At 39.9% G+C, this 21,619-nt stretch overlaps 1 protein-coding gene across 1 annotated transcript in view; it reads right to left on the bottom strand.

Annotated features, from left to right (window-relative positions):
* The window catches only part of LOC122812216 (adhesion G protein-coupled receptor E1-like), a 1,201,768-nt gene that overhangs the window by 928,894 nt on the left and 251,255 nt on the right, over window positions 1-21,619 (bottom strand). The window contains exon 3 of the mRNA XM_044084558.1: window positions 18,128-18,283. Coding sequence (XP_043940493.1) covers window positions 18,128-18,283 — 156 coding nt within the window. The remainder of the gene's footprint in view (window positions 1-18,127; window positions 18,284-21,619) is intronic.

The following is a 21,619-nucleotide window of genomic DNA, read 5'->3' as shown; positions in this document are numbered from 1 at the left end:
AGGCTAACAAATACCAACAGAATTTAACATTTCTCTGTGAAAAATACTTATCTCTCAGAAGATTGCCTAGAATTGGAAGCAGTAAAAACAATTAAACACCTTTACATTTGAAACCTGTAATTATTTCTGTTTCCAGACTATAGGAAAGCCTACAGCTCTAACATTTTGTCTGCTACGAGCTGAAACAGAGCTAACAAAATCATAAACAATTTTACACTTATTTTCTTGAGGTTTGGCAAGTTAACTCTGTATGTTCCAACTTCCACCATGAAAACACACATTTGCACAGGCACATAGTCCATATACATGTCTGTTCTTTTCCAGTAGGGTACACGGTGGTCACATTCTTGAAGCTCAGTACATAACATACAGTTCAACACACATTTCTGTATCAGTAGTTTAATATACACATAATATAAAGTTCTCTTAAATTTGTAAAATAAGCATATGAATCATATTAATATTTCAGAAATGACATAGAATTATTAACAGAATTTCAGCTAACTGGGCTGGCAGCCTCACAGCAGGTACAGACCATCTCTGGCAAAGCAGATTAGTCTGTCAGTCATATCATCCCAGGCTGACAAATACTGGATCTCCTTGGAATGACACCATTAGCTAAGCCAAATGGTATCATTCTTGGTGAGGGTAGAATGCTGCTCAAAGTGATGTTCATACCCACATGCAACATGTATTCAGAGAGTTCCATTATGTCTCTCTTCATATAGTCCAGGGAGGTACATCTTAAGTTATTCACATCTACATGGACTATGGCTGAGTCATACTGATACTTGCAGTTGAGTGACCTCTATGTCTGTGTGATCTGGCAAATCTTGTCATCTGACACGCAACTGAATTTAACCTTGTTGTTACCCATCCTGGTGATGGGGGCATCTGTGTGTCTCACATTGGAGTCTCCTATGACCAAAATGTTTGAATGTGTGGTATTTCACCTTAGTAGCATGCTTGTGGAGACACTGTGATATGTATTTATATGTGTAGTGGTTGTTGTTGGGCTTGGTTTTGTTTGCATGTAGTTTCTTAAGGCAGCACATGGGACACCTCTGGGGTTTTAGTAAGTTACTTGCGAGTAACTCTGCATATGGGGGTTTATGTGTTGAGACCTTTTTAGAGAGATAAGTGTGTGTGTGTGTGTGTGTGTGTGTGTGTGTGTGTGTGTGTGTGCGTGCGTGCGTGCGTGTGTGTGTGTGTGTGTGTGTGTGTGTGTGTGTGTGTGTGCTGACAAACCTATTTTGTCATTTGATTTGTCAGCATGTGAGAGTCGTGTCTCAATTTTCATAGTGTAACTACATCTCTCACATACTGTGTTTGTTTTTCCAAGATTGAGTGGTCGTCAGTGTACATCAGACAATTGCTACATTGCCCAGGATGCCTATTTACACCAGGCTGGCCATAGAGATAGCAGGAAAGTGACTATCCATGGTTTCAGGTTTTTAACTGTGGGTTTAACCAGGGAGAAGAGTGGGTAGATTTAACTAGACTGGGGTGATAGCACATGGATGAAGAATGGGTGTTATACTCAGTGTGAACTGCAGCTATCTAATAAGGCAATGTTGCTCTGTACACAACTGAGGAACTAGGGAAGTATGCAGAGACTGTAATTCTAAGGGAAATTTTAACTTGAAAGTGTTTGCACCTATGCAGGGCACTGCTAACTGCTGATGCATGGAGAGTGGCATTGCACAAATACTAGGCTTATATAGGATAAAAAAAAAACATGTTTTATGACAGCAAAGCCTACAGACCAATCAAAAAAACACATAAGCTTTCAGCCAGCAGCCACTAACTCAGATAGGTTTGCTATAGCACACTTCTATCACAAGGGTGCATTCAGAAAACCATCTTTTTATTTATTTATTTATTTATTTATTTATGTATTTATTTACAGTTTGTTTACCGGGATAGTCCATTGAGCCAAGAAGAGCCTGTTTTCAATGGAGTCCTGGGGAGAAAAGCTCCATGAACAACAATATAATATGAAGACAATGCATTTACATTTATTTAATACTATGGAAAAACGATGATATTACACAACATGACAAAAAATCTGTGATTGCAATGAAAACACAGTCAAAAAAGCATAAGGTGAAACTACACACACACACACACACACACACACACACACACACACACACACACACACACACACACACACACACACACAGGAGAATCCATTAGTGCATATTCCTGTTAGACTTGTTACAATGTGAAATAACACAGGGTTGACATTACAGTTTTACATGAAATCTTAGCAGAGTTAAACTAGGATAGGGGGATAAGAGGTGTTAGTTGTTGAATCTAAGAAGGCTGGGATAATAAGAAAAAAAGTAGAGCAAGAGCAGGAGTAAATGAGAAAAATGAAGATGGTAGTAGTCAGAGACGCTCAGTATGATGAAGAGAAGATAGAAATAAAGGAGTGTGAGAAATGGGGAAAAAAGAGGTGAGCCATGTGGAATGAGAGCAGGAACATTCCCAGAGAGTTCTGAGATGGAAATGAAGCAGGGTCGTAAAGGTAGAGTGGTTGTCAGTAGTATGAATAAGAGGTGGCAGGGAGTTCCAGCAGCGAGCTAGAGAAAAGGATAGTAGGCGTTTGCCTGGACGACAAGCAGGCTTGTGCAGTTCAAGCAAATTCTGGTTATTGGATCTTAGAAGTCTGTTGGGTAGGTGCATTTTGAAGGAGGAGGCAAGGGAGGGGCAGATGGAGGGATTAAAGATGAGTTTATGGGCATGAGTAAGTTGAATATAGGTAAGATGGCTGGGAAGTTCGAGCCAATTTAGTTTGTGTAGGGCACTGCAGTGGTGGGAGGAGGACTTAAAGCTGGTAGCAAACTTAGAAATTTTGTTATAAGAGGAGGATAGCTTTGTTTTTAGAGAAGACTGAAGATTGGTAAGAAGTGGGAAAGCGTATAGGAAAGAAGGAATGAGGAATGTGTTAGAGAGTACAGGTTTAGTACTGGGAGTGATATAGTGGTTATGACGTTAGAGCATGCCTAGTTTCTGGTGGGTTTTTCTCATATTGGTTAATGAGTGGCTATCAAATTTTAAGTGTTCATCAATAAGGACTACTAGAAGCTTTGCATGGGATGCTACCTCGAGAGATGTATTGTTCTGACTAGTAATGGAGAATGAGTTCTTATCTATAATGGTATTTTTTTGAAGGGGAAAGTAGCATAATTTTAGTTTTTGAAGCATTGAGTGATAGGTGGTTGTCTATCATCCAGTGTTTGGTATAAGAAAAAACATCCTGAGTTAATTTTATGAGAGTGGAGGTGGAAGTGGTGGAGCAGATATCAAACAGTCATCTGTGTATTGAATCAGTTTAGCACTAGGAATGTTTTGGTGGAAGTCATTTATGAAAATGTTGAACAGTAGAGGGCCCAATATGGAACCCTAGGGTATGCCTGTAGGTGTATTAAGGAAGAAGGAGGTGGCTTTTTCCATTTGACAGCTTGTTATCTGTCAGAGAGATAACTAGAAAACCAGTTGACAGAAGAGTGGGATAGGCTTAGATTAGAGAGTTTAGATAGGAGAAGGTTATGGGAGATAGTGTCAAAGGCCTTGGATAAGTCCAGAAGCAGGGTGGACACTAGACAGCTGGAATCCCAGGCTTTGTTGATGGTTTTGAGGAAGGAGAGGAGAGCAGTTGTGGTACTGTGGCCAGGTCTAAAACCATGTTGTGTAGGGGTAAGTAGGTGGTTGTCTCTGAGGTAGGGTAGAAGCTGAAGGTGGATATACTTTTCTAGAATGTTTGAGAGAGGGAATAAGATAGTGACTGGCTGGAAACTGGGAATGTGGCTGTTACTACCTCCTTTGTGAATGGGAATGATATAAGCCTTTTTCCAGAGTAGGGGCATATAGTTTTCTTGGACTGAGTGATAAGAATGGTGATGGGAAAGGCGATGGCATCAGCAGAAATTTTGAGGAAGTAGGAAGGAAGGTCATCAGGAGCATTTGAGCATTGTCTGAAGGAGTTTTTTATGGTGGATAATAATGAAGGAAGGAGGTTGGGAGGTGGTATTGTTAGGGGAGGGAGAAATAGGAGGAGGTGGAAGTGAAGCTTTATTGGGGAAGGAAGTAGTTAGTTTGGCTATAGAATCAATAAAGAAGGAGTTAAATTGGGTGGCTAAGCAGAGATCTGGGACATTTGGTTCAGAGCAGGGGTTGTCTCTTTTGCCAGGATTGAGGAGGGTGGAGATGCCATTCCAGAATTTTTTGGGGTTGGCCTTGTGGTCATTTTGAAGGGTGGAGAAGTAGGATTTGTGGTCAGACGCAACATGTTTTTTTTTTACTTTGTTACATAGTAACTTATATTCAATCAGGGTGGGGTGGGTTTTATTTTTCTAGTAATATTTCCAGACTTTGTGAGAGAGATGCATAATTGTTGTAGTTTCTTTGCTTCACCATAGGACAGTTTTACTTTTAATTCTTTTGGTTCTGGAGGGAGCAAGGATATTTAACATTTCTAAGAATGTAGTATTAAAGTAGATTACTGCATTATCTAGGGAGAGAGTTTTTAGAGGACTCAAGTTTGTGTGTTTTAGAGAGCTGGAGAAGGTTTCAGGGTTGAAGTTTTTGAGAGAGCGGGAGGAGATATAAGTGTGGGATAGTTGTAATGAGGAGGGAAGGCGATGAGTGGAAGAGGGAAGATGATCGCTAAGAGTGTCAGATAAGACACCACTGTCAGAGATGTATTGGGGGTGGAACACAGGAATACAGTCAAGAGTAGTACCAGAGGAGAAGTGTTTCTATGCCCTGATAGTACAGTTTATTAGTTGTGAGAAGTTGCATAAGTTTATGTTGTGTGGAGAAGTAGGAGACTGAATACTGGTCCAGTTAATATTAATGGCACCGAGGATTATGTTCTCATTGGTAATGTTAGAGGAGAACCAGGAGAGGATATCCTCAAGAATGGGGATATTTTCTCCAGCAGGAATGTAAAGAGCAGCTCTTGTTCAGAACTTGTTGTTAGCACTAAATAAGCTACAAATTACTAGAGCACTCAACCTTCATCTTTACATAGAGGAAAACAGTTTTTGTACTTACTTTCCTCACTTGCTTAGAGAAAAACAGCTCTTATATTGACTTTCCTCACTTGTCTAGAGGAAAGAAGTTTTTTATTCAGGCATGTCCAAGGGTCAGCTCCCAGTGTTCTCTCCTGTCTATCTGATGAATCTGGGCATCTTGTGGTAATGTAGCAATTGCCTCATGTAAACAGACGACCCTTTCCTCCTACCACCCAACACCTCAATCTGTGAGAGATGCACTTATCTAGACAAACTGAGGTAAAGCTCTCTCCAGCCAAGAATGAACTTGACAGACAAGAGGAGAAAGTAAACACTTGCACCACACCACACTCATCACATTGTCCCACTAAACCTACACCACCAAAATCCACACATAGAAACACAAAAACATTCACAGAGGCTCTCAATATTAATCTGCTCAAGCAACAGAGATCTGCAAAGCAGAAACGCAAGCAACCTCCACCCCCCCAACACAACCCAAATGACACATAGCCCACAGACACAGTGTGCCAATAAACCACAGTCCATAAGGCATAAAAAGGTACCCAACACACTAGTCATAGGTGACTCTATAGTCAGGCACACTGATGTCCCACTCACCAGGCTAAACAAGGAGAAGGTTACTGTCAGCTGTCTGTTGGGTGCCAGGATCCATCACATAACCCATGGACTCAGGTCACTCCACAACAAGTACAAATATGACGCTGTCATTGTCCATGTTTGTGTGAATGACGTGAGATGTACCTCCCTGGACTACATGAAAAGAGACATGGAAGAGCTCTCCGATCTTGTAGGCTAGGCAGGTATGACCCTAGCCCTGAGTAGCATCCAGCCATTGCTCAGAATGATACCGCAGTACAAGGACAAAAAGATTGACTTCAACAATTGGCTAAGCTTCTGGTATCATTCTAAGTGGATCCAGTATCTGTCTGCCTGGAAAGACATGTTCGACAGACCAAGATGCTTTGCCAGAGATGGCCTGCACCTGTCACCCCTGGGATTCCGGATACTGGCTAAGGGTCCCCTACAGTGCTGTTTTAGGCAAGGTTCAAATGACAAATTCACCACCGTAACAGGAACAGACAAGCAAAAGCTGAGGGTAATGCTACTCAATACTAGAAGTCTAAATCTCAAAATGCACTCACTTGAGGCACTCCTTAAAATGGAGAACATCGATATCTGTGCAGTGACTTGAGACCTGTACAGGGCTCTAGAGCACACCTCTGCATTACCAGGCTTTAACTCATACCACACTTTTCAGCCATCTAACTTGGACCAGAACATCAAAGGTGGAAGTGTGTCCATATTCATTAAGGATATCCACACCTCCAGGCTAGTTGCGCAGCATAATGCATCTGAGGTTATCCAAGTGCAACTAACTCTGGGAAAAACTGCAACCCAAACTGAAGCTTGCAACAGATGCATTGTAGCAGGGTAAAAGCACTTGTATATTATCTTGATATACTGGAAAATATTAGGGTTCAACCAAACACCCTACTAATGGGCGATTTCAACTACCCCACCATTAACTGGGAAAACTACTCATGTACCAGCTCCTTCACTCAACACTTTCTGGAATTCATAAATTCCAATGCCCTGGATCAACTTATCCACACCCCCACCAGGGACAACAATATCCTAGACCTAGTCATTACCAACATGAATAACCATTGTTCCACAGATGAAGTCAACTCCTCGTTGGTCAGATCCGACCATAAACGAATCACCCTAGATATCTGCATCCCGCCCCCACTCACCATTAAAGAAACCATGGTAAAACATTTCTCCAAAGCCAACTTCATGCTTCTTAGACAGAAGTGGAGAACTTCATGACACCCATGCAGATGGACAATACAGTTACGACTGCTGAATCCTACACAAATGCACTCTATAAGTACTTACACAAGTGCATGGATCATGCTATCCCAAACAGAACCAAAACACTATCTTCCAAAAAAAGGAAGCCAATCTGGTGGTCCCCTGCCATAAACAAACTCTACAACAGAAGGAAGAAACTGTTGCAAAAGATAGTAAAATCCCATGAGTGGAGGTGTTCCCTGGTCAGCCTCAGTAAGAAGCTAAGATCCCTTATAAGATCCTCCAAAGCTAGCTACAAAGACAAAATTGCCACTGATTCTAAGGGCAACCACAAAGCATTCTTTAGCTATTGTCAAGAATCTCAATGGCAAGACCCAGATCTGCTCTGAGTTACAGCACAACAGCATGGAAATTACAGAATGAACAGATATTGTCAACATCCTGGCAGATAGGTTCAGTGCTCACTTTACCCCCACTCACCCCTAAAGGGTTCATATATATACAGAAAGAATGCAGAGTCCCTGTAATCACATCTATGCAGGTAAAAGCTGCACACTCTAAAACCAAAAACACAGCAATGATGGGACCAGATAACATCCCAGGCTGCATTTTACATGAACTTCAGAATGAACTGGCTCCCCACCTAAGCACCATGTTCAATCATAGTCTCACATCAGGCTTTGTGCCCAATGAATGCCACACAACAACAGTTATCCCACTCCACAAAGGGGGAGCCACCACTGATCCTTTAAACTATTGCCCTATTAGCCTGACGAGCCTGGTCTGTAAGGCCATGGAACGTATCATCATGGAACTCATAAACAAAGATATTGGTAACCTCCAAACTCTGGACCCCACCCAGTTTGGGTTTGTGAAAGGCAGATCATGCCTTCTGAACCTGATCGACTTCTTTGAGGCAGTCACCAAAGCCATAGACGAGGGTAAGGTGGTTCACACAGCCTATCTTGACCTCGCCAAGACTTTTGATACCATCCCCTATTCTGGAATTATAGCTAAACTCACTAAACTAGGTATACATCCCTACATCACAAGATGACTTGCCAACTGGCTCACTGACAGAACCCACACTGTAAAAGTTGCAGACTCCAAATCTGACTTCAAACCAGTAATAAGTGGAATACCACAGGGTTCAGTCCTGTGACCTCTCCTGTTTGGTATCTACTTCTCTGAAGTACAAGTTAACATAGAAGGCCTCTGGTTAATGAAGTTCACAAATGACTGCAAACTAGGAGCCATAGTCGAGTCCCCAAATGATGTGGACATACTACAGAAGGGCCTAACTGAGACAGATGCCTGGTGTCAGAGGCATGGCCTCAAGCTCAATGCCAAAAAGTGCATTCTCATCCCCTTTGGAAAAACTCTGTACTCATGAAATACCACATAAACGGCAGTCTACTTAATGCCCAATGTGTGATAAAAGACCTTGGGACCCAGGTCGACAGTAGTCTCTCCTTTGATAATCACATTGCCGCAGTAGTCAGGAAATCCTTCTATGTGGCACACCTCATCACAAAAGGGTTCTTATCCAGGAAAAAAGAGGTCATTGTTCCTCTCTACTTGGCACTCATTAGACCCATTATAGAGTACAATGCCCCTTTTGGACTGTACCTTACAAGACATCTGCAGCAGCAGCTGGAAAGGCCACAGACATACCTCGCAAAGAGTATTGCTGGCCTCAAACATATGCCCTAGACTGACTGTCTCAAAAAACTCCAGCTTTACTCTGTAGCATACCGCCTAATCCAAGGAGATCTCTGCATAACATATAAAGCTATCTTAAACCCAGAGCTGTTCCACATGCTGTATCTAAAGAAATCCCAATCCCTCCAAGCTATATGCTCTAGGGACCTAAACCTTGTCACCACAATAAACAGGATATGCTGGAGGGATAGATTCCTGTCCCAGAGACTTCCTATATGCTGGAACAAGCTACCCAACCATGTCAAGCAAAGTTCCTCATTAAGACTCTTCAAGAAAAATCTTGATGAGTAGATGGGAAATAGGAAATACACCCTGGGGATCACTTCTGTGGCTCTGCTCGATAGGGGCACAGGAAATTAACTTTCTTGGGTGGCATAAGCCAGGCAATCTTGTTGACTAGGCTTACTTAGGCCCTTGGGCTGATAGCCTAGTACCTACCTATGAACCTATGAACATATGTGTTTGTTTCTGTTCATCTGGAGGAGGGCCTGGGTTAGTTCGGCATTGGTGAATTGGCGAATAGGTTTGGTGAAGGGAGTAACTGTAAGGGAGGAGAAGTGGGGGTCCTGTCATTTCTAATTATATTGTAGTTGGGGGGAGTGATTTCAGGATCTTTTATGGGTGGCTTTACCCAGGTTTCAGTAACAGATCAGATATATGGGTGGTTATATTGCACCCAGGCATGGAAGTTTGGAGTTTTGTTACATAAGCTTTGAGCATTCGATGTAGTGAAAAGGAGGGATTTACAGGATGAGGGAAGAGAGGGAGGGATGGGTTTGAATGAAGAGATGGAGAGGAACCATCGTTTATGTGAATGTCACCAGAGAGAAAGTTGATAATAAGTTGATGACTATGGGAAAAGAGGAATTTAGAGTGCTTAGTGTCCTGTTTGAGAGTTGGGTGTTGTGCTAAAGTAGTGTTGTTAGGGATTGCGGATGAGAAGCAGTGAACATGAATGAGTTTATAAGGGAATAAGAGGTTGCTATTGAAGAAATAGAGATGAGGGCATATAGTGGTTGTGGGGTGTTTAACATATGTGGGGTATGTAGAAGTTATATGAAAAGAGGGAGAGTGATTAGAATTTGGAGGACTGGTGAGAAGGTGAAGGTAGGTTAGGAAGAATAGAAGAAGAGGAAGGAGTACAAAGGAGCTGGGTTTTAGAGGCATAATGGTGTTTGAGTATTGTGGTATTGGGGAAACTGTGATAGAATGGAGAGTAGAGTGGCTATGGGATTAGTCAAGCTAGTTCTAAAGTGGAAGATAGCTAAGGGGAGTGGGGGATTGTGTGGGTGGGGCTGATGAGCTTGTGATTGGACCTTTTGGGGGTGGGAGTTGTGATATGGCTATAAGTGTGGATGTTGAAAAAAGACTGGTATTGAGGGAAGATACATTTTTTTGTTAAGGTACTGGTGTCTTATAATGTCACATACTCAATGTTAGAAGTTGTGTATGAAATGTTTGGGGTGTTTACTGGGTATGTTTCTATTGGGTAGTCACTTTGGTGCGTGTGTGTAAATGTATTGTAGATGGCTAGTAATTTGTAATGGGAGGGATTAGTTGTAATTACTATAGCAGATTGGGTGGTTTGCTTGCGGGTGTGTTTTGGTCAAGTTTAAATTACAGGTATTGGGGGTTGGAATATGGGGCAGGGAGAGGGTCTACTTTAATTAAAAGTGGAATCTGTCGAATACGAATCCATCGACACATAAACAGCAAAACACGGAAACATTGAATGCACTAAATAGCAAAATTGGAAATGTCGAATTGTCATAGTTGGCCCATCTGCAGTATAGCTCCATAAGGTAAGTTTGTGATAGTTACAAACCTTAGGGTTAGGGTGCGGGTTAAGGTAAGTGTATAGATAGGTAATGTATGTAAGGTTTAGGGTAGGGGTTTTGTTAAGTATATGTGTGTGGAATATTTACTTTGTGTGCTTATAGTTCTGTATGGTAAGTGTGCGGTAGTTACGGACCTTAGGTTTAGGGAGGGGTTAAGGGTAGTGCATAGATAGTTGTGTATGTGGTGTTTAGTGTAGGGTTACAAGTGGGGTTTTGGTGCTTTAATTTAGGGTTAGTAATAGGGTTTTGGTTAGTGTATGTATGTGTTTTTTGTTGTGTTTGCATAGGTGGTATGTTACGGGCAGTGGGGTTGGCCGACTATTGCGGTTTCAATGTTTAAATTTCACAGTTTTGCGTGTTCGATGTTATCATGTTTCGCTGTTTATTTATTTGTTTATTTATTTATTCCAGTTTGATTACCGGGGAGGTCCACTGGGCTTGAGGGCCAGTTTCAGTGGAGGCCCGGGGAGAAAAGCTCCACAGAACAAAATTTATTAACATGAAAATTTCAAAGGTAGTTTGTAATACAAACAATGGGTTTCTTCAACAAGAATAAGACAAAACAATTACAATTTTTGTTCAGAAAATAAAAACAAGCTTATATCATAATAGCTATTTAGTTACATATATGAATCAGTGGTTGAGAGTGAGGTTAGGAAGGAAAAAAAAGGTTAGCCTGGAGTGAATGGGGAGGAGGGCTTGACAGGTATGGGTGGAAGAGTGCAATTGCATTTCCTGTTTAGGTAGAGGTAGGAATGAAGTTGAGTTTTGAAGTTATTATGGTTGTTACAGGTCCTTAGAGAGGAGGATAGAGCATTCCATTTTTTGGCTAGGGTAAAGGATAAGAGAAACTGGCCAGCTGGGTGCTTGGGTTTTTGAATGGTGATCAGGTTTTGGTGAGAAGATCTAAGGTCGCTGAGGGGGTATAAGGTTGTAGTATGTTGGATAGAGCAGGGCAGTTAGTGGGTTGGAATAGTAATTTGTGGGCTCTGGTTATTTGGTGAAAGTCAAGTAGGTTGGGGAGTTCAAGCCAGTTTAAAGAATGAAGGGAGGTATAGTGATGAGAGGATGATTTGGCATTGGTAGCAAATCTGGAGATTTTGTTGTAACAAACTTCCAGTTTGGAGGTGAGTGTGGAAGATAAATTAGTGAGCAGAGGAGCACCATACATAAGAGAGGGAAGGTGATAAGTAGAGGCAAGAGTTAGTCTGGTGGAAGGAGAGAGGAATTGGTTGTTTCTGTAAAATAGGCCAAGTTTTATATGTGTTTTCATGATGTTTAGCTGGATATGAGTGTTAAATTTTAGTTGATTATCAATTGTGACACCAAGAAGTTTGGCAGAGGGTACAATCTCGATAGAGGAGTTATTGAGGCTGTTAATTTGAAGAGAGTTATTATCTAGAGGAGAGGATTTTGAGGGGGAGAAAAGAAGTATTTTAGTTTTGTTGGCATTTAGTGAGAGGTGATTTTGGAGCATCCAATTTTCAGTGGTTGAGAAGGCATTTTGTGTCAGAAATTGGAGCTCTGTTAGGTTAGTGGCCCAGCAGATCAAAGTGGAATCGTCAGCATATTGCACAATTTTGGTGTTAGGAATGGCTTTGTGGAAGTCATTAATAAAGATATTGAACAGCAATGGGTCAACTATGGAACCGTGAAGTATTCCAGTGGGGTAAGAAGGAAAGAGGAGGTGGCTTGGCCACATTTCATGGCTTGGGACCTGTTTGAAAGATAGCTAGAGAACCATGAGAGAGTTTTTTGGGAAAGGTTGAGATTAGAGAGATGGTTTAGAAGGTGGGTATGAGAGATGGGATCAAAGGCTTTGGATAAGTCCAGCAGAACAGAAGATACCATATTACTAGAGTCACAGGCTGAGTTGACAGAATGTAAGAAGGAGAGAAGGGCGTAGTTAGTACTGTGTCCTGGGCGGAAGCCATGTTGGGTAGGAGAGAGTAGTTGGTATTTGGTAAGAAATGGCAAGAGCTGCAGGTGGATGCATTTTTCAAGAATTTTGGAGATGGGGAAAGGATGGCTATGGGGTGGAAATTGGAGACATTACAATTTTTGCCACCCTTGTGGAGTGGAAGAATAAATGCAGTATGCTATAGTTTGGGTACATAAGATTCAATTAGTGATCTATTGATCAGGATGCTGATAGGCAGAGCAATAGCACCTGAAGCTATTTTTAAGAAGGAGGACGGAATGCTTTCAGGGGCATTGGAGCAAGGCTTAAGTTTATAAAGAAGTTTCTTTATTAGATTGGTGGAGATGGGTTTGAGTTTGAAATTAGGGTGGAGAAAGGAGGGAGGGGAGATTGAGCAGGGAGGGGAAGAGGGTTATTGTTGGAAAGGGTCTTAGTTAGCTCAGCGATAGAAGAGGTGAAGAAGGTATTGAATAGTGAGGTAATCTCTGGGTCAGATTTGCTGGCATCTGGACAGGGGTTGTTTTCTGTACCTGGCCTGAGGAGGGAATTAATAGAGTTCCAGAATTGTTTGGGATTTTTTGCATGATTTTCTTGTAGTTTGATGTAGTAAGACTTTCTGGCTGTTTATAGCGGAGGTAGGTTTTCCACGTTTTATCCCTTTGTAGCATTATCTTTTTTGTATCTTTGGTGAGCCATGGGGTGGTCCTTGTTTTAACTCTTTTAGTTCTAATTGGAGCTAGGGAGTTAAGGACAGTTAAGAATGAAGAATTCAATTAAGAATGAAGAATTGAAGTAGTCAACGGCTTTGTCTAATTGTAGTATTTTTAGGGGGTTCCAGTTAGTTAGCTTAAGGGAGTCAGAGAAGGTAGCGGGGTTAAAGTTAGATAGGTTACGAGTATGAATGTATTGGTGAGAGTGTGAGGAAGTGGGAGTAGCTCGAAGGGTGAAGGCAGGGAGATGGTCTCCTAATGGGTCAGGAATGACACCAGATTTTATGACTTTGTTAGGATGAGATACTAGGATCCAGTCAAGTATGGAGCCTGGAGGGTTGGTTTTGTTAGGCCTAGTTATGAAGTTTGTAAGTTGAGTGAAGTTGAATAGGTTGATCGTTATGGTGGGATTAGGGTTGATGATTTTTACCCAGTCAATATTTACATCTCCCATGATGTATGTTTCTTGCTTAATGTTGGATGAGATTCAGGAGAGTATGTCTTCCAGGGTATTGAAGTTGTTACCAAAAGGAATATAGAGGGAAATGATACAGATGCTTTTATGGATGTTTATTTTTAGTAGGCCAATCACAAGTTCAGCATTAGAGAAAGAAGGGATGGGGTTAGGGTAAGGAGTGATGGACAAATTGTTGGAGTAGATTAAAGCTACATCACAACCTTTTCTACTTGGGTGGTTAGATCGGAGAGAGTGAAATCCATGGGGAAGGAATTCAGAGTCACTTATATGAGGTTTTAGCCAGGTTTCAGAGATGGCTTCTATGTCTGGTAAGTTATGGTTGAGCCAGACATGGAAGAGGGTTAATTTATTTATTAAGCTTTGGGCATTGGTGGTGAAGAATTTGAGGTTTTTACTTGAGGATTTGGTGTTGGTGCTGAGGAGATTTATTGGAGAGAAGTTTGGTCCAGGATTGGGGTGGATTTCGCTGGCTAGACAAAGGTAAGTGGGAAGGGAAATATGTTTATTAGGTTTGTATTTGGATAGAAGAGACTGGTAGAGATTCAGTTTTGGTTTGTAGTAATTAGTAGAGTTTGGGAAAACTTTTACTTTTAGGAGAAGGATAGGGTGGAGGGGAACTAAAGAGGTTAAGATATTGTGATAGTGGGATGTAGGGATGTTGTGAGGAGGAAAAGGGGGAGGGAGTAAATGGAAATCAGTAAAGGAGGTGACATAGTAAAGAGGTAGTAGAATGAAGGGCAAGAATATGGAGATAAGGATTGTATAGGGAAGGGTGGGCATGGCAGTGGAGTTAGTCAGAAGAGATAGAGAAGAGGATAAAGTGATATTAGGTGGGTGGGGGAGCGGTAGTGAGAGTCAGGTGGGTTAGAGGAAGGGGTGGGGTGAGGAGGGTAAGAGGAAGGGGAGGGGGAAGGTGAATGATGATTGGTTGGGGGAGAGGGAGGGATTTGTAGGAGGAGGAATAAATGTAGGACTACTGGGGGTGGGAGAGAATTGGGGGTAGTGTAGGGGAACGGAGTGAGCCTGCAGGGCGAACTGAGCAGGAAGTGCCAAGAAGGCGGGAAAGAGCAGAAAAAAAAAACAATCAGAGACCTGAGTCTGGAAAAGGAGAGCTACTGCTAGGGTGCAGGTATTCTGGTTATTAACTTTGGTTTTCCAGTTACTTAACTTTTAATTTTGTGTTTGGTAGGTTACACTCTTAAGAAAAACTGCATTTATGTGTCGACGGATTCGTATTAGACGGACTCTGCTTTCATTTAATTAAAGTAGACCACAGGGAGGGGAGCGGAGTGAGCCCGAGGGTGGGCAGGTGGAATTTGAGGGCAGGGAGGGCAGCGGAGTGAGCCTGAGGCTGAACAGAGTGGGATGAGCCAAGATCCAAGCAAAGGCAAGTTTGTGTTTAAGAAAAACAATCAGAATTGACCAAGAACTTCTGTGAAGCTGTAAGACATTTCTTAACCATTTATCAGGTGGAAAACAGCATAACCTAGTATCTGTAGGCTACTGTGCTCTCAATTAAATTAACAAACACAGAGAGTATTTTAACAGTTATGAATACTATTTGCTAACAGAAGGGAATAAAAGAGAAATGGAAGATGAGTGTGTGTGAGGGGGCTGCTTACAAGCTGAAGTAGCGTGCTCTCCATGGGATAATGAATATTAGCTCAAACAGGTATACACATACACAAAGCTAACTTTAGCTGTTTGTGTTTGCAGACAGTTCAGACTCTGAATGTGCTTTTCATATTACAATGTATCCACCGGTTGGGTTAAAGATAAAGGTGTTATTGCAGCTGATTACTTAGAGTGGAGTTAGGTCTAGAAAAGAAGGGTACAGAGAGGAGTAAGCAGTTTTGAGATGGTAGAGATACAGTATAAGGACTATAAAACAAACTGTGCATATAGCTACTGCATACAGGAAAATATGTCTTGAATCAACTACTCGTATATGCAGATACTGAGCCAACTGGATAACACATTAGTGAGAAGGGACCTCAGCTGACAGATATGCAGTCACAGATAAAAATATAGTGAGCAGCACTCTGCCCTGGGTCTCTAATATGATTCTATACACCACTTACACCACCATTATGTAGATATAATTAGACACCAGTATGAGCTGTCTACACACAATGCATATACAGGACTACTATTAGTTAACAAGGTGCAACTATGCAAATAGTGCATACTAATATACTAAACAACGTGGTGCAGCTAAACACATGCTAGCATACCATAGTAACCTCCAGTAATACAGCAGAAATCATATTAGATGTCTGTGGAACGCAATTCAACATAAATAAGCATATACAGTTGTAAAACACTTACTGGAGAGACACTGAGCTCTTCATGAGGACTGCAGCAGGGCGGTTGTAGTTTTAAAAATGGTGCCTGCCACAGGTAATATTTATTAACTTTGGAATTGGCTTAAGGTAATAAACAGGGAAGGGGGAGGGGGAAACAAGGGTGAGGGCTGGCAGTTCTTTTGTACTGCTGCTATGAGCCAAGATCCAAGCAAAGGCAAGTTTGTGTTTAAGAAAAACAATCAGAATTGACCAAGAACTGCTGTGAAGCTGTTAAGTCATTTCTTAACCATTTATCAGGTGGAAAACAGCATAACCTTCTTAATGTAAAAATGCTGGTTTTAGAGCTCAGGTGCAGAGTAACTACACAATCTAGATACAACAGTCCTGTAAAATTAGCAGACACAATGTAAGTATTACAGCAGCAGTGGAAACAGTTCAGCTTTGAAGTTCTACTAAAGTGTGAGAAATCTAACAAATAATATAAGATTCTTATGAAATACGGTACAATAATAAGCAGAAGTACAAAATGACACTTATATTCATTGTTTTTAGCAGCAGATGGCTTTAGATGCAGCAGATTCTCTGTAACTCTCAGGCATAGTAGCCGAACCAAGAGCAGCTCTGAGGAGTATGGCTGTTACTTGCAAAAAAGAGGCAACTTGCTTTTTTTAATTTATAGTTATTCTCTACACTGTTTGATAAGTTAATGCAGCACACTATCCTTTAAGGGCTCAAAACAAAGAACTCACTTTCTCAAACTAGTTCTACAGTCAGAAATATCCAATCAACTTCTTAGCCACTCTGCTGATCTCTTTCTCTTCACACTGGAGGTGATGCACAACCTAAAGGAGGTACGTACTTGGAAGTGCTTTATGGATCCAAGCTGACTAAATCATCCAACATTTTTGTCAGCTGACGTTCCATGTTGTCTGCAGAGTCATATTATTTGACTACCCTAAACATTAACAGATTAAACTGGTACGTGCTGTAAAACCGCATCTCCTATATCTAGTTGAATATCCTTGCTAACTTTTGTTTTTACTTTATTTCTGATTTAGCAATTGCTTAGTCTCTCAAATGCTCATTAATTATTTTGCAGCATAACAATATTGGCTTGCCCATTGTAATTCACCTACCTGTTAATAAGTTTTACTTATCTTTAATGTTATTCTGCCCATCTTATCCTAAGTAACTAATAAGCCTGTTACTTGACTATGAGACATTTGTTTCATTACTATCTGTGTATTAATTCTGGTATCATGCTATCCACATCATATTCATCATAAAACCTATTAGTTAACCAAGTAAGCTTCCATGGACACAGGGTCCCTTCTCTAAAGTAACATCTTAAGTGACTTACTGAAGGTCACACAGTAAGCAAATGAGGGATGGGAATAAAACCATGTACCTCAGTGAGCGCAGCTCATAACCTTAACCTCTGTACCAACTGACATGCACAGATTCATACTCGTATTCAATCTGTGTTCATATTTTATGAGCATGTTACTGATCTGCTTTCATTATTTGTATTTTGTACAACAAAATTGCTTTTCTAATCCACGACTTGGAAGTGACCTATGTTGTGGCTGAAAAGGGTCTCCAGACCAGCTGACTTACCTGGTTAACAAGAAAACAACAAAAAATAAACAAATAAAAATGAAATACCAACATCAGATAAACACAAAGAAGCATGTTTAATTTTGAACTTCATTTAGAAACATTGTGCTTTTCAGTACTGTAGTCCAAAACTATTTTAAGTATTACTAAGTCTGTCTACATGAAGGAAGTGGCTAGTTTGACAAAGTTAAGCTTTGGTGTCCTTCATTTCCTATTTCTCCCAGGAAGCAGATAATTACAATGGACCTTGGAACATCTATCAGGCTGTAAAGACATTTGCATCACTACAAATTGTGACATGCCTCAAGACACATCTGAAAAGGCAGCTCTCTCATCAGTTTTGAAACTGACACAATTTATTATTTTCAGTTGAAGTAACTGAGAAATAGAGGTGGGGATACTTAATGACATAGTATCTAAATTATGGGTCCATGTTATAAAAAGCAGCAACAAACTCTGAAGAGAGCTGCACTGTAAAAATGTTCTTGTTTCCAAAGCAATGTATGATAAGTTCAATGAAAAAAGAGAGAGTGTTTTCAAATACCTTTCCACTGTTAATTTCAAAGCTAAAATGTTGGTTCTTTTTTATCATGTACACTACAAAATGTTTCACATTATCCTTTACTAACTTTGCTATCAGCAGAAACAGAATAATCCATAAATTTTACTAACCTTGGCAGGTTGATTTGTTCTTATTCATGAACGTGACATTTCCAGAGCTGGAATTATACCCAGTTTTACAGTAACAGTAGTAACTTCCAGCAGTATTATTGCACAGAGCATTGGTTCCACAGTCAACAGCACCTTTTCCTACACACTCATTAATATCTGTGGAATTAACAATTAAATCAGATATTTTTCAAGTATTTCAGTTTTGTAATTTTTTCATATCCCATTACACATATTGCAGCTTTTGTGAGGTTATTACTAAGCCATGTGACTTGAAACATGAGTTTTCATTACATTCATCTTTAGGACAAATTTCTACCTGGATTTATTGTGAACACTGTTAAGAAACATATAATCAAAAGAGTACACAAAGTTAAATTGTTTGGTCTGTAACTCTGTATATTACATTATTTATTGCCCCTGTTGTAATAAAGAATCTTGCTCCTCCATATACTTTTAGTAATTGAAACAAATTGCAAACATTACAGCTAGCTTAGTCCTGAAATGGGAACAGTTTCACAAGTCTATCCATCTGTACTTTGATGAACACACTTTAGCGAAAGTGCATAACATCGAATATGCACTTTCGCTAAAGGAGACTGAAAAAAGGAGAAAACATGCTGTTTGCATGTTTTGTTAGTTGTATATCAACATATACTGTTGATGTACAGCTAACAAACCTCTTGTGGAGATCGCGGTACAGTGGGGATGAGGGAATATTCCCTTTTCCACATTGTAGTGCGATCTCGGAGTTAGAGTATTAAATTAGTGGGTTGTGGGGGGCACAGGGGGGCTTGCCCCCTTGCAAAATACTGTTTAGAGGTTGTTAGTCTGTTTTTTGCCAGTTACGAAAACCGGCTTTTGCGAAAGTGCACATTCAATATAGTGCACTTTCACTTTTATGGGCTTCGATGTTGTTAGATCAATGTTGTGTACTTTCGATCTAACAACATAGACCCATATATATATATATATATATATATATATATATATATATATATATTTATTTATTTATATATCTTTACCAACTCTGAGTTTATGCAGAAGTTGTATAAGTTCAATTTTATCAGTATTTTTGTCTTCAGTCTTTTTCAGTGTCAGTTTTTTTACTGTCAGTCTTATGTTGGTTCGGCCATTTTAGGTACAGCCATCCATATAGATACATACGTACGTACATATGGGGAAAACAACAAAACTCCATTGATTAAGCAGAATGTTGACAGGTGTGCAAGATCACACAATTCCTGGGGTTGGAGAATATGCCCGACATTGTGCAGCCTGGAAGTTAGTATGTATAATTAGCAAGGGCTTGCCCCCTCGACTGCAAAATACTGTGTTTTATCTTACTTCTTGCATGTACCAAGCCTGCTGCTGGATGCATGTGTAGTAGCATGGTGGTTTACAAAGTCAACATTTTCTAGTAAATGTAAATTTTGACATTTGGGTGTTTCATCTAAACTAAGTGCACTCATATCTAACTGTATATTAGTATACATATATATATATATATATATATATATATATATATATATATATATATATATATATATATATTTATATAGCTATATATCTATATCTGTCTATCTATATATATATATATATATATATATATATATATACACACACACACACACACACACACACACACGCACACGTATATATATCTATATCCACACACATGCACATATATGCATACAAACATGTATGTATGTATATGAGTTTCCTCAGTTTTGTAAGTAGAACATATAAGTGTAACGTACATGTATATATTAATTCTTATGCCTGCTTGCACTCGTTACTCATGATGACTCACTACTCTCCACATACAGCTTTACTTTTATTCAGTAACTCTCCCAATTCATTCTATTTGTTCTACTCCTCACTGATCTCCTTCCAATACTCACTACCTCAGTTCTCATCTCCTGAAAAGAAAGAGCAATAGGGCTTTCATACTGGGGAATAAACATGTTTGTGGAGTAACTGAGAAATATGAGACACGATGGTTGGTATGGGGAGGAAGAGACAAAAAAACTGTTGAGTCCTTGCTGAAACCCAGGAATTAAATGCACAGATAGGTTGTGCTGTTAGTGTTAGAAAAGCTTCTACAGATTAACGCAGACCTAGTACCTGATTGTAAAGGGAAATTGCTATTGCCTTAAGGAATGGGTAGTCAAAAAGGTAATACATAAAAAAGGAAAGGATCTATCATGGATTGGTTTCACATTAGAGTGGATGAGGACTTGTCATCACTAATTTTACAAAAATGATTTGAACTGTTCCCAGCAATGAGGGATACAATCTGAGAAAGAGCAGTCATGTGTCTCTAGTACCCAGTTACTTTGAACTGGTTAAAATGGAGTAGTGCATTGGTTTAGAAACATTGAAGAGACCATTCATTTATATATGGATGTTATGAAAGCTGCTATACATTAGTGGATAAGCAACATCACAGGAAACTAATGTTATTCCACTGCAAACCAAACATATCTTAAATACTACCTAGATTTGAGAAAATTGTTCCAACAGTAATGATATATGACAGGTTTTAATACAACTAGAGATGAGCTGTGTAATAAGTGAATTGATTAAAAGTTATGAGAGTAGGATTATGAAGCCTGATAAAGGGTGGGGGGGGCTGTGGTTTTAATGAGTGCCATTGACTCTTCCACTAGAATGTATAATATACTTAATAATGAGCTCCAATATTGTAAGGTATCAAAAATAAAGTTAATGTTTCTTATTATAAGATAGGTATGGCTCTGAAAGATTTTTAGATCATTGTGATATCGACTATACTGTATAAGTTTTTAAAATTTGATTATCCATTGGTACCAACAATATTGGCATCCCTAAATGGCATAATAATATCGATGATACCCCGTGTGCCCTATAGTGGCTGCTGCTGGTTCAAAATCTCATCCATTAGCCATATATACATGTGGGACTTTAAAGCATTTTCTCAGTAATTGTTCTTACATTTTGTAGTACTCATGGGTTTTTTTATTTAATATTAAGTGGGAATTCTTTGATAAAGAATGGCTGTTGGTCACAACTGATGTAGTCAACCTTTTTTCATGTATACAGCACGATATAAGGATAGACTGGTTTAGGGAAGCAGATGAAAGATGTGAGTCCCTACATATTACATATATTAACATTTTATTTGAACTTATTAACATGGTCCTTCATAATAATTTTATTTATTTTGAAGGAGAATATTTCAAACAGCTGACAGGTGTTGCTATGGGGTCAGTATATGCTCCCTTATATGCTAACATTGTTTTGTTCATAGAGCTATACTAGACTAACTGCCATTGTGGGTCATTTTAAGCTTAGCTAATTACTCCATGTGAGTATCAAACCCTGCATCTTGTGTTTATAAGGCAAACACCTTAACCATTATTCCAACCTGGGAATAAAAAAAATATTGTGTTCAGTTCAGCCTGTATGCATCATGTGGTCACTTTTCTAGATGATATATTTATCATCTGGAAG

Source organism: Protopterus annectens, chromosome 9.part0, assembly GCF_019279795.1.
Source record: "Protopterus annectens isolate FY-2018-M chromosome 9.part0, PAN1.0, whole genome shotgun sequence".
Lineage (NCBI taxonomy): Eukaryota > Metazoa > Chordata > Ceratodontiformes > Protopteridae > Protopterus > Protopterus annectens.
The sequence above is the reverse complement of the archived record's forward strand: the minus strand, read 5'-3'. Positions and strand labels throughout refer to the sequence as shown.